This window comes from Lampris incognitus, chromosome 19 (assembly GCF_029633865.1).
Source record: "Lampris incognitus isolate fLamInc1 chromosome 19, fLamInc1.hap2, whole genome shotgun sequence".
Lineage (NCBI taxonomy): Eukaryota > Metazoa > Chordata > Actinopteri > Lampriformes > Lampridae > Lampris > Lampris incognitus.
The window spans coordinates 23499397-23512094 of NC_079229.1; the positions used below are offsets into that span (position 1 = coordinate 23499397).

Genomic DNA, 12698 nt, shown 5'->3' on the forward strand with positions numbered 1-12698 from the left:
CAAGTCATTGATTAACATGGCTTTTTTACAGATAGCTTGATGCTTTGTTTAAAAACATCTTGCAGAGGCTCTTTCATCCTCAATAGTTGGGCTATAACAGGGTCAAGAAAAATCTTCAATTAATTCACTTGAAAAGGCCAATGCTTTACTTTTTTAAAGGTAACTAGATGTTAGCGCATTAGGGGAGAGAAATGTCCTTGCTAAAATACACCGATTACAGTTATGGAAATGAACTGTATTGAGTGCAGTGATACTGTAAATGTGCAACTAACACTGTTACAAAGCAATGCAGTGAGAAAAATACAACGGAGCAACTGTGACACTGCCTCGCCTGGAGCACTCAATGCCTACTGCTAGGACACAACTACACATGCACTGTTTTTGTACACACACACACACACACACACACACACACACACACACACACACACACACACACACACACACACACACACACACACACACACAATGTGTTTCCTTGACACCGTCAGTCAAGTTTGGACAGAGATGGAGGAAGGTGGAAAGGAAGAGAGGAGGTGGAGGATCGTATTACCAATATGCAAGAGTCCATAGCTGGGATAGGCTGCAGCACTCTGTGACCCTAATTATGATAAGCAGCTTGGAAAATGAATGAATGAAGAATCCATAGCACTTAGTATTTCCGTAAAGGAAGTTTATGGAAGACGGTACATTATGAAGAAAGCATTACACTGATGGCTGGCCTGTGCATGCAGTCAGATATAGATACTCTATGTGAGACTGGTCATTCTTCATTCAGTCATGCCGTATACAATAGCTTCATAGTTTTGCTTTCCCTTCCACTCTAAGATTTCAGAGTAACCCATCACATTAGGCAACTTCCTGCACCCACCCAAAGCTTGTGGACATCTACACCTCCCCCTCACACACAAAATATGCAGTCTTTCAAAAAAGGGCAGGAATGTAGTCATAGAAATACGTATATGATGTGATGTTACAAAATACAAGACGCAATACACAATAATGCACAGATGCGGTAGACTCTGGTTCCTTTAACCAAAACCTCAAGCTTAGGCAAACTTTCCTGACAAAATTTAACGAAATGTTTTCTGAGGAGAATGCTCTAACAAATATCTTAGTCGATGTGAATTGTACTCTAAGCCTAAATAGGATTAACAGTCAACAGAGTCAGTCAGTCAATTAGATTACTGAGCAAATGAACCCTTCAGTGGAAAAGCTACAACAAAGGAAGTAGAAACGAAAATCCCAGTTATACCCTTTCTAACCTGAATAATTGCGAGTAAATAACGACTGAAATAACTTTCATCGGAAAGAAAGAGAAATTTGCATGGGAATACCGACAAGTGATGAACGTATCAAAGATGACTTGAGAAACCGGGGCAATGCAGCTCCTCTATCTTACCAAAAACAAAACTGCATGACAAACTATAAAGGAATTCACAGAGCGTCATTTCCAAACTTCATGGACCAAAATAAAACATGGTGCAGATCTGAAAAAGCTCGGGAAGCCTGGAAAACTTTCAGGAATACATCAACAGATGGTATTGAGAAAAGCGCTCTTGATACATTTATAAACACAAAACAAAAACAACAACAAAAATGACACACCAACCAAAGCCAAATTCAATAGAAACTTAACAAGCCTGAATCACAAGGCTTGCAAATAAAACACAATCACGGGTACAGAGAGGACAGAAAAATGCCACTGTAATACCAGGCACCATAAAGAAACGAGGCATATCTTAAAAAGGTCTTCTGCTGGTTGGAGATGCTTAAGAGAATCAAATGACATTGAATAGATTTGACTAGGAAGACAATCCCGTGCGGAGCTCTTGGAGGCGCTGGCACTTGAGCTGACGTAGAACACTGGGCTGGTGTATGATAATGTGCTGTGCATCGACTATTCGCATGTGACAAAGGTGATTTCACATATGGGCAAAGAGAGCAAATCAACTCTGACCGCAACTAAAGCTGGCCCTGGGATGAAGAGCCAAGCCCCTTCTCATCAATGACACAACAACCATGTGAGCTGATCCTATGGCTACCTAAAAACACTGCAGTAGCCTGCAGATTCTTGTATCTGACCAAAGATCCATCCATTATCCGAACCGCTTATCCTGCTCTCAGGGTCGCGGTGATGCTGGAGCCTATCCCAGCAGTCACTGGGCGGCAGACGGGGAGACACCCTGGACAGGCCGCCAGGCCATCACAGGGCTGACCCAAAGATGGGAATTCAAATATCAGTAGCCTGCCAAATGGTAGGGAATTTTTACTGTGCCTTGTACCTTGTCTGCTTTTTTTTTCTTTTTCTTTCAAAAACAAGGTTTATTTTCAGTTTTCAAATACAAACAATACAATTCCTGGAGTAAATAATGAACTCACAACTCCAACACCCCTACCGCTCCCCACAGACCCATCCTCATATTCCCACCCCGTTGGGCACACTATTCAAGATAATGTCATCCATCCATCCATTATCCAAACTGCTTATCTTACTCAGGGTCGTGGGGATGCTGGAGCCTATCCCAGCATTCATGGGCGGCAGGTGGGGAGACACCCTGGACAGGCTGCAAGTCCATCACAGGGCCGACACACGTACAAACACACATTCACACCAAGGCGCAACTTAATATGGCCGAGTCACCTGACCCACGTCTTTGGACTGTGGGAGGAAAGCGGAGCCCCCGGAGAAAACCCACACAGACACGGGGAGAACATGCAAACTCCACACAGATGACGACCCGGGACGACCCCCAAGGTTCAACTAGCCCGGGGTTTGAACCCAGGACCTTTTTGCTGTGAGGCGGTCATGCTAACTACTGCGCCACCATGCCACCAAGATAATGTCAAATAGGTTGAATTAAATCAAACCATAACAAAAATCAATAAAGTAATAAGTGTGAATTCCATGGATGAAAGAACAGAGACAAAAAAAACAACAACAACAAGTAAATAGAAAAGAGGATAGAAGAAACAGGATTGAGCCCTAGATTGTACATGATCAATTCCAGCTACTAACCCAGCATCCAATTCCTCCACAAAGTCTAAAAATGGCTGTCACGTAGAGTGGAATTTGGATGTAGGTCCTCTCATGGTGTATCTAATCTTTTCTAGTTTCAGTGACTAATTAACCTCTGTAATCCAACGTGAAAAGTAGGAGGGGAAACCTGCTTCCATTTAAACAGACTCAATCTCCTAGCTAGTAAAGTGGAGTAGGCCAAACAAGTTTGCCTGGGCAGTATTTAAGTGTGCTCCAGCTGGAACCACCCCAAAAATGGCACTCAGAGGTTCAAGTGGGTACCCCGTCTGTTCTACAGGCAGGGTACCCAGAGGTACTTAAAGTAGTGAAGAAAATCCTCTTAAGAGGTCCTGTTCTGTCATAAAAACTGGGTTGCCTGGTAAATTAGTCAACATGAAGCATGCATTTCAGAATCTACCAGAGACTAAAATTTTTTCACTTTACTGGTATGCCTAAAGACTTATAATTATCTGGAGTTAGATAAAGCAGGCCCATCCTAATACAACCAACCCCCTTTCTTTCTGTTTGGTTCACTGTCCACTTCACACAAATAAACACCAGGCCCTAGCAGGCACATCAGGGGGCATTAGCAGGATGGAGCCATGATGGTGGCTATCGCTCTGCAGCACTGCTTAAATTACCTCAGTCAATAGCAGACCTTGGTGGGACATAGCCATTCAGAAAGCAGGTATTGGTAATGTGATCTCACTGGCTCAATATCCAAAGTGGAACATGTACGCTAACTCCTTCTTTAACTCTGGGGGCAAACAAATAACTAGGACTAGTTTGTCAAAAGTGCGTTTCACGCTCTTCATTATTTTCATTATGGTAATAAAAGATAATCTGGGGTCAATTTGCTTTACCATATTCGCTGCGAACATACACATATACTTTACTGATAATATACTTATCATAATAAATGGTAAAATGACTGCGGTTATAAAGCACTTTTCTAGTCTACTGACCACTCAAAGCACTTTACAATGTATGCCTCCCATTCACCTATTCACACACACATTCATACACTGATGATGGAGGCTGCCATGCAAGGTGCCAACCTGCTTATCAGGAAAAGTTTGGGTCCAGTGTCTTGCTCAAGGAAACTTCAACATGTACTCTGGTGGAGCCGGGGATCGATGATTACTAGACGATCTGCTCGACCTCCTGAACCATGCCGCCCCATCATAGTATATTACAGGGCACAGGCTAAGGACATTCATTTTGAGATGCGATATCATCGACTATATTACAAGCACTGGAAAACTAGAGAAAGGATTTTTTTCCCTTGCATGTTTTTTTTTAAAAATTATTTCTAAGCTTATCTAGTACACTAGGTTGCACAGCTTGTATTGTGATGGGCCCTCTACTCATACTTCTTTTTTTTTTCATTAATATTTTTTATTCTACTCATACTTCATATCTTTTCTGACACTTCCACACTGTTATGAGAACAATTTCTATGAAAAATCCAAGTCAAGGAAAAGTCATGTCTGCATTGTTATCATGGCTGTAAACATGTAAAACTGTCTATTTGGTGTACGGAATCAGATTTTCAACCTTGTGACAGCTCACTAACTACAAATGTCTGAATGTACAGAATTGTAATCTGCCTCATGCCTACAATAATCAAAATCAACTCATTTCACACGTCTGTTGTTTGAAGAGGAGGAATAGTCTGCAGTCGTGGTCTTATTTAACTTACTAGCAGGCTGTGCTATAGCCTATGCATTTACTTTTTGCCCATTCCCCCACCCGCACAAACACCTCATAGGACAGTGAGGGGAAAAAATGAATTGCAAGAGGAATAATATTGGTGCTTTTGAATGAAGCAGCTTATTGTTTTTGTTCACAGGCAATAACTAGTCATCAACACATTGATGCAGCCTTGTTCCATTCATTGCATTTCCCAACACATTGCTGCCCTACTAAAGTCAAAGGTCATCCTGGTACTGATCAGCATTGTGGGGCCATCTTTTCTTTAGCCAAATGAAGGAAGTTAACACAATGGAAGCACTGACTCAGGATTTCAAGAATTCCCCCCCCCCCAAACCATACACAGTAGCTCAATTTCTACAATGATGAGGAGGAGGGCCGTTTGGATCAACTCTGTTTTGTAAACTGATATGAGGAAGACGTGAAACAGATAGTGTCATCCGCTCTGAAATCCTATCAGTGCCAGGGAAAGAGGAGCAAACAAGGTGTGGGTCTTACTTTCCCCTCCAGGAGTGTTTGGTGGTGTAGAAACAGGCCAAGTCTTTGTTTTCTTTGACAACATTCATCTTCTCACAGGACCTATAATGCAGAAGAGAGACAATTATAATCAGGGTGAAAAATACAAGGACAAACAGAAAACATTCAACGAGGCAGCACAGATCAGTCAGTGTATTCTTTATGAGCCTTGCTTAAGCACCAATTCAATTAAAGAGCACAGTAATGGGGGTGGGGGGTGTCCCTTTGTACTGCTATCAGAGAAAGTCATATGAGCCAGGCAAACTCTCAATAAAAGTCAGCTCCAACAGAACTCACAAAAAAACAAAAAAAACTGACCTTTGTCCATCATTACTGTGTTGAGTAAAACCCACATGCCAATGTACTGCTGCAAACACACTTCACATAGCAATACTAAATTCTACATCTCAAAGGGAGATCCATTCAGCAACACTCCCATGGCTGGCAGCATCCAAATGTCACCTTCGTTCAGTTAGGAGGACTTGCCTTATTACATTTAGAGAACAGATGGTGATTATCTATTCAAAGTGGAAATGTAATGACACTTTGCCTGGCTGATGGACCCTCCAGAACAATATTCTGAGCTACCAGGACTACAGTTAATGCCATGGTGGTGCAAGTTTTCCCTTTAACAGAGTTTACTTAATCTTCGTTTCTTTGGCCTCCTGTCTCATCTAGCTGTTCATTCATGTCGCAGGGATGTTTAGCAGAAAATGGGCATAGTTACAGGCAAAGCCTCATAGAGATACAACTTGCTCAGCAAAATATATAAAAAAAACAGGAACTCTATTCACTTCTGACCAACAGCAGCAGCAGCACCACCACAACAGAGCACCCGCTGAAAATGTCAACATGGTCGAGTACAAAGTAAATATGATCTATTGATCACTTTAGAGCAATCCAAAAGGGTAAATCTGTTAGCATTTGGTTCCTTTATCCAATTTGAGTAAAAACCTCTGTTATATACCTTTCTGACTGGAAATCCCATCAATTCAGAAAAAAAATATTAACTACAATCGTATCTCTGTCAACTACAGAAAGAACTTTTGTGTTGAAAACAACATACTTTCAAACTTAATACTTTCACGATCAAAATACGAAAAGGTCTTTCCAGGACCACACATAATTTTTAGGTAGTATTTTTTCCTCTCTCTTTCTCTGCTTAGAAAATTAGTGCTAACACAGTACTAAAAGCTGATGACTGTTTCAGGCAAGTCATAGATACAGGCTAAAGACTTTGAATAAAACAGGCAATCAGGGCAAGGTACAAAAGAAGTGCCAAAATGAGAGGTGGTGGGTGCTCGTCCTGTCCTGAGAGTAGTAATAACCTCTCTTTGCTGGCTGCTGCACAGTGACAAGGGGAACCTGTGTCAGCACACTGCCAGGGTCCTGGAAATAACTGACTCCAGGTTTCCTTCCTCTCCATTTCAGAGCGCAAATGGAGCAGGGTGCAGCAAAATAAGTCCAAATGATGAAGTCCTCCGTTCATCAGGGCGGCAAGTGTCTAGCTGTCAAAAGAGGGTGCTGCGTAGCAGGGTACTAAAATGAATAATGAACGACCGACGGATCCAATTAAGTGTGTGAGTGTGAGGCTCAAGAAACCCACCACTGGAGTTTGGGACTGAAAATTTTGAAAGCTGCAATTATCTTATCATTGAAGCAATGTCTATGCAGAGGGAAGAAAGCCAAAAAGAATGCTCCAGAGCCAGGTTTTGCTTCAATGCCTTCTTTTTCCCCCTGACAAGCTTTTCATGGAGCTGTATAATGAATCTAATCCAAAACTGGGGGCTGGTGGAATGTGCAATAGGGGATGTTAGCAACAGGAATAGGATCACGTGCTTTCTGGTACTGTGGAAGGCAGCACAGTTTAAAGCAGTTACTGTGATAAGTATTTAAAAAGAACAAGACAGATTCCAGGACCTGGTCATGTGATTGTTCTTCTGAACTCATTCTGGGAGGATGCAGATCAATACTGAGTGTTTCACTGATGATCCCGGACAAGGTTTAAAAGCAAAAACACTTAACCACTGGTGGGATTAGAGGACAAGACCCGACCTGAGTGCAGTTTTAGTTGTGGGAAGACGTGTCTTAGAGAAGTACAAGTTCTCATGAACTCAGGGAAATACTAGCTTTGATTAATGTAAACATTGCACTGTAAGAAGTAAGAGGCCATGACACAATAATTACACTCCCATAGTGTCTGCATGTCCCTTGCCCCTACTTTCAAAAAGGTAGCATGGCTAAGAGGATTGGTGCAAACCTCTAGGAGAGACCTAGGAGGGGGTGATATCTGACCTATTGAAGATGAACTCAGAAACACATATCACAATTGTAGTCACCTGTGTAACTTAATTTAAATCAAATCAGCATGTAACCTTTGGCTACAACGTGTGTGGACAATCACAAGACACGCATTTATTTGTTCAACTTCAGCCTTTTCACACATGTGTTAGCACAAATATAGCTCTTAGCTGTTGATACAATGCAGATCAATTGTCATCTGTTGAAAAGTACATCTCATATAGCGACATCATGTGCATGAAAGAGACTACTGTCACAGGCTTTTAGATCAGTGGTCGCTTTAGTCTTCTTTCTGGCTCAGTTTGTTGATTAGGCTGTAAAAACTGAACATAATGTTGTTGCTGTAACTGATTTTGATAGGTGGCTCGCAGTTCACAATGGTGTGTGTTAATTTACAATAACATTTACTTGAGCCAAAACGAAACATGTTGAAGAGAGAAAATCTGACTGACACAGGGACATCTTGAGTCACCACTGACGAAGTTAATTGAAATCCAACCGAGCCAAGACACAGTGATTAACCCGATGTTGGTATTATGTTGGTAGCCTTAAAAGTCAGCCTTAAAAAAATACAGGGCTTTCTGTAAACCCACTTCGAGCACTGACAGCTTGTAATTTTAAACTATTAAAGAAAAATACACTAGCATCAGATGCAAATGCACAAAGTGAGGATACGGTATGTGGGTTTGAGGAGCTGTCAGCTATGAGCCGGCACACACGAGGCTACCTGCCTCTGCTTTGAAAGCTAACATAAAACTCTGCCTCAGTGCAGCGGGCCCTAGCACGGTCACTGAGCGGCTATAAACAACAACGGCAAAAGCGTTTTCTATGCTGCAGGCAGACGTGCACAGTATTGCGACGGGGACATCCTGTAAGGCCCAGACACTACCGATCTTGGCGTTTCCTCGTCAATTTAATAGGAGTCGTGGGAATCCAACGTCGGCTGAGTTCTTGGTGAACAGCTAGCAAACTAGCCGGATTTGCCACAAGAGTCGTGCTAATCGTATATGAGCAATAGGATTCAATCAGGAGAGAGCAAACATGGAGGAGAGTAGCAGCCACGGATGCATTTACCTTAATAATTGCTACACAACGCAATTTGTATCCGTCCCTCAAGTCCCCCACCCTCCTCTGAATGTGGCCGGTGCGTCTCTGTTTTCCCAATCCGATGCCTAAGGTGCCCAATTAACGCCGTCTTCCCCACAAGACTCAGGACGCTGCCATGTTCCCGATGCCAAAGGCGCTCGACAGCGCATGCGCAACGTCTGTCTGTCATGGGTCTGTCAGCTGATTGGTTTGTCAGGAAGTAAAATTGGCAAGCGATCTGATCCAGGAACGGTGCTTATTTTGGATTCTCCGTCGTCGACATTGCTTAGCACAGCCGCAACTGACTTGGAAACAGTTTTGTTTAACAATTTATAGATTTTTATTCGCGTTATTTCTGTGCCCCTATACTGACAGCAGTCGAGTGGTTTTCACACGATCGGTTGCCCTTATTTAGCCATTTTGTGTGAGGTTACCAGAGACTAAAGTATTCCCTTTGCAGGCTAAATCATTTACAGTTTAGATAAACAACAACAAAGAACAAAAACAACCATACCCACCTGCTGCACGGCATGATGAACCAAAATGCAGTTTCAACAAAATAAAATATTGCGTCCTAGGTTTGAACTCCAGTGACGTCAGAGAGAGACACGATTTAAATACTTAAAGACGGTATGTTACTGAATAAAAAGAAGTTAAGTAAACCTAGGGCTGAGCAATATATCGATATTATATCTTTATTGTTATGTGCGACTAGATATTGTCTGGGATTTTGGCTGTCGTAATAACGTGAGATGACATGAGTGTTTTCTTTTCCCGGTTTTAAAGGCTGGATTACAGTAAAGTGATGTCATTTTCTGAATGGACCAGACTGTTCTGCCTGTTCTATTATTTGCCTTTACCCACTTAGTTATTATACAGGCATTACTGACGAAAATGTATCCAAAATCTGATTGTGTAAATGTTTTGTGAAAGCACCAACTGTCATCCCCACAATATCAATATCAGGGTATTTGGTTAAAAATATCATGGTATTTGATTTTGTCCTTATCGCCCAGCCTGAAGCAAACCTAAAACTATAACAATTGCCGGGTCTCAGGAGGATATACAACGATTGTCGCCTTCTTCCATTAACTGTAAAAGTCAGACAACTTGAAAACTAACTTACGGCTTTTCTACTCTCTTGTTTTCAGTATCCCACGTCTTTAAACGACAACCTACTTTTTGGAGTTCATATGCCTCTCACTATTGCTTTGTTTACCTCTCTTGCCCCCCTGTGTGTGTGTGTGTGTGAGAGAGAGAGACAGAGAGAGAGAGATTTGCTTTGCTGGAACCTACTGCGCATCTCTATTATTTTGTTTACGTCTATTACTTTTCCTGTCTCTCTCTCAAGTGAATGTGTGTGCGTGCGTGCGTGTTTTCTGTGTGTGTGCGTGCGCGTTTTGTCACCCTGAATGCTAATGGTTTGATATAGTTGTGACAATACATAAGGCAAGGGCAGAGAAATATTCTCCAGTTGCATTCTGTCCATCTGTCAACATTTTCAGTTTCTCTCATGTCTTTCCTGCGAGCTCACGGTGAATATTATCTGAAATTCAAACCTATTGCACCCCCTAGGGACACTTTTCAAACATGGCAGGTATACTTCAATACTTCCTCTCCAATGATTCTCCAGTGATTGTTTTCTTAACTGTTGTTTTATTGTGTCTTTTTATGAAAGAAAATAGTTTTTTTCTCGTCTGCAAAAAATAATTTTATAGTCAACCCCCCCCACACACCTAAATCAAACCTGCCTAAAAGTTATGCTGCCATGATTGTCATTAACATGTATTAATGTTTTGTTGTTTACCATCATCATCAGAGTAAAGAATCAAGAAGGATAATCTGTCAGCATTCCTCTTTTTACATTTAGAAGAAGGCAGACCTAAATTCAGCCTTCCATTGCTGCAATACACAGGGACCAAAAAAAAAAAGATGTTCTCACTAAACAACAAAGACAGGAATAGTGTTTACATGTCTATTCACTCTCACTTCTGATAGAAGGGTAGTAGTAAATGTGCAATCTGAATTAACATTATCCTATATGTTACATTCTGTCAGATTTTCTCTAGGCCATGTAGCTGGACACTGAATATGAGAAGGAGGCAAGTTCCGCTGATTTTTTCAACCAGATGAAACAACTATATGCCCTGGAATGCCACTGCTGACCAGATTAAGCGAGAGATAATGCATGTACTATTCTCTATGACAGAATACTTCACATGCACGCATTCCTAAAAATGCACACAAAAAATTGCACATGCCCCTTTCAGTTATTGCTAACTGTATACAGACTAACATTTTCAATATAACAATGCTTTGAATGGAGATGGTTAATATGGTATTATGATGTCCAAGTTCTATATGTGCAGGCCACCACAGTTAATTTGCCACTACAGTTCGAATATCGTGGTGTAAATTAGTTTTATTCTGATTATATACCCTTTTTAGCACGTAGTTCCTGCAGGCAATGGCTCTTTGGAAAATGTACCTCAGTCTCTCAAGTTGAAGGGGCTTGGACAAGGGGAAAGGGTAAACCCCCTCCTGGGGGGAAATTCAATTTTCATTTGGTATTTCCAAAATATAATGGGCCGTTGTAATAGTGAGGGTTATCACTGTGTCAGCCACGACCCTAAGTTAGTTCTTATCTACTGAAATGGAATTACTATAACTTGTTTTCATTCTGTTTTCATTTTATGAATGCAAGATCCTCATGGCATGAATTTCAACTATTGAGTTGTTGTGTATCGTTGGTCAGCACAGCTGCAATCCAGACTCAGAATTCCCATGTTATGTGGTTCTCCATTTCATTAAGGAGGATAATGGTCATTTAATGATACATCACATCAAAAAGGCAGGCATGAAACAGCGAAAATGCATAAGAACAATAAGTCACAAGTATACTATGCTACAAAAATTGTTTGAAATAGCTGTACTAATTCAAACACGTCCCTCTAATATACTGTATACGTATAACAATCTTCCTGCCAGAGTATTGTTTTCACTTTAAATGGCCTAGCATCTGTGTAGAAGTCTGAGAAACTCACCGTGATTGAAGGTAAAGGGGAAACATGGTGGTCTCTGTGAGTGACTGACGTGACTAAATAAACTTGAATGGGGTGGCCCAGAGTGGTCATGCTCTGAAGCATCTGATCTAGTGGCCTACCATGTGCTGCCCGTTAGTATAATTCATTTATGAGCAAGAGGAGAGAGGCTGCCTTCTTTTTCCAGAATCCATCTTAACAAAATGAATATTAGTTTCCACTGGGCTTCAGGAAAAGAGGAGGAGAAAGACCAAGTGAAATTCTATAAACGTTTTTTTCTCCTCAGTTTACATTAAGTAGCCCACAGTCAGATGATGGGGGAGGTCATATGTTGTGTTAATCAGTAGATAATTTTGAACAGTTATTGAAAGTCAAAATACTAATGGGAGATTATTTATACCGGCATGGGGCTTTCCCCCCCTGTACATTAAAGGCCTACTGTATGTTCACCATAAATACAAAAATAAAATGAAAAATGAAAAAAAAAATCCTAAAAATCTCAATAAGGAGATTAACCGTTCTTTCACATCAATTTTGGTTTTATTGTCTATTGTATCTCCAAACAACAATTTGAAAATTCTTTATAGCTGATAACGTAGATCTATGATCCACAGTTTGATGCAACAAACATTTTAAAACCGCAGTTTCGACACAAGCAGACTGCATGAAATCACGGTTAATGAAGGAAACTATGTAGCCGATTTCCGCCCTTCGCTTTTGAATGCAATCAGCACAATGTCATCATTGCATTGCTGATATTACACAATCCTAATTAGTAATCATAGGTCACATTGTATTTGAATAAAGAGTAACTGCAGTCAGATGTGATCGTTTTGGATTTGGGGGATTTTCTTAAATGAAATGTAGCCTTAAAAATGTAGCCTTCACCCATTTGCTAGATTATTCTAATAATCCAGACTTTTATTTCTTCTGTTAAATTCAGATATTTTGAAGGCTTGATTCGTGTAGCAGTGGAATTTAAGACATGTAAAGAAAGTAACAGTAGTTCTTGTTTGCATACG

The 12698-nt window shown here is 41.0% G+C and overlaps 1 protein-coding gene across 1 annotated transcript in view; it reads right to left on the reverse strand.

Moving 5' to 3' along the window:
* The window catches only part of LOC130129572 (dnaJ homolog subfamily C member 13), a 49149-nt gene extending 40393 nt beyond the window's left edge, over positions 1 to 8756 (reverse strand). Inside the window, exons 1-2 of the mRNA XM_056299156.1 lie at positions 8624 to 8756; positions 5231 to 5311 (exon numbers count right to left, since the gene is read on the reverse strand). Of these exons, the coding sequence (XP_056155131.1) occupies positions 5231 to 5298 (68 nt within the window). The 5' untranslated portion in view covers positions 5299 to 5311; positions 8624 to 8756. The remainder of the gene's footprint in view (positions 1 to 5230; positions 5312 to 8623) is intronic.
* Between the last annotated feature and the right edge of the window lie 3942 nt (positions 8757 to 12698).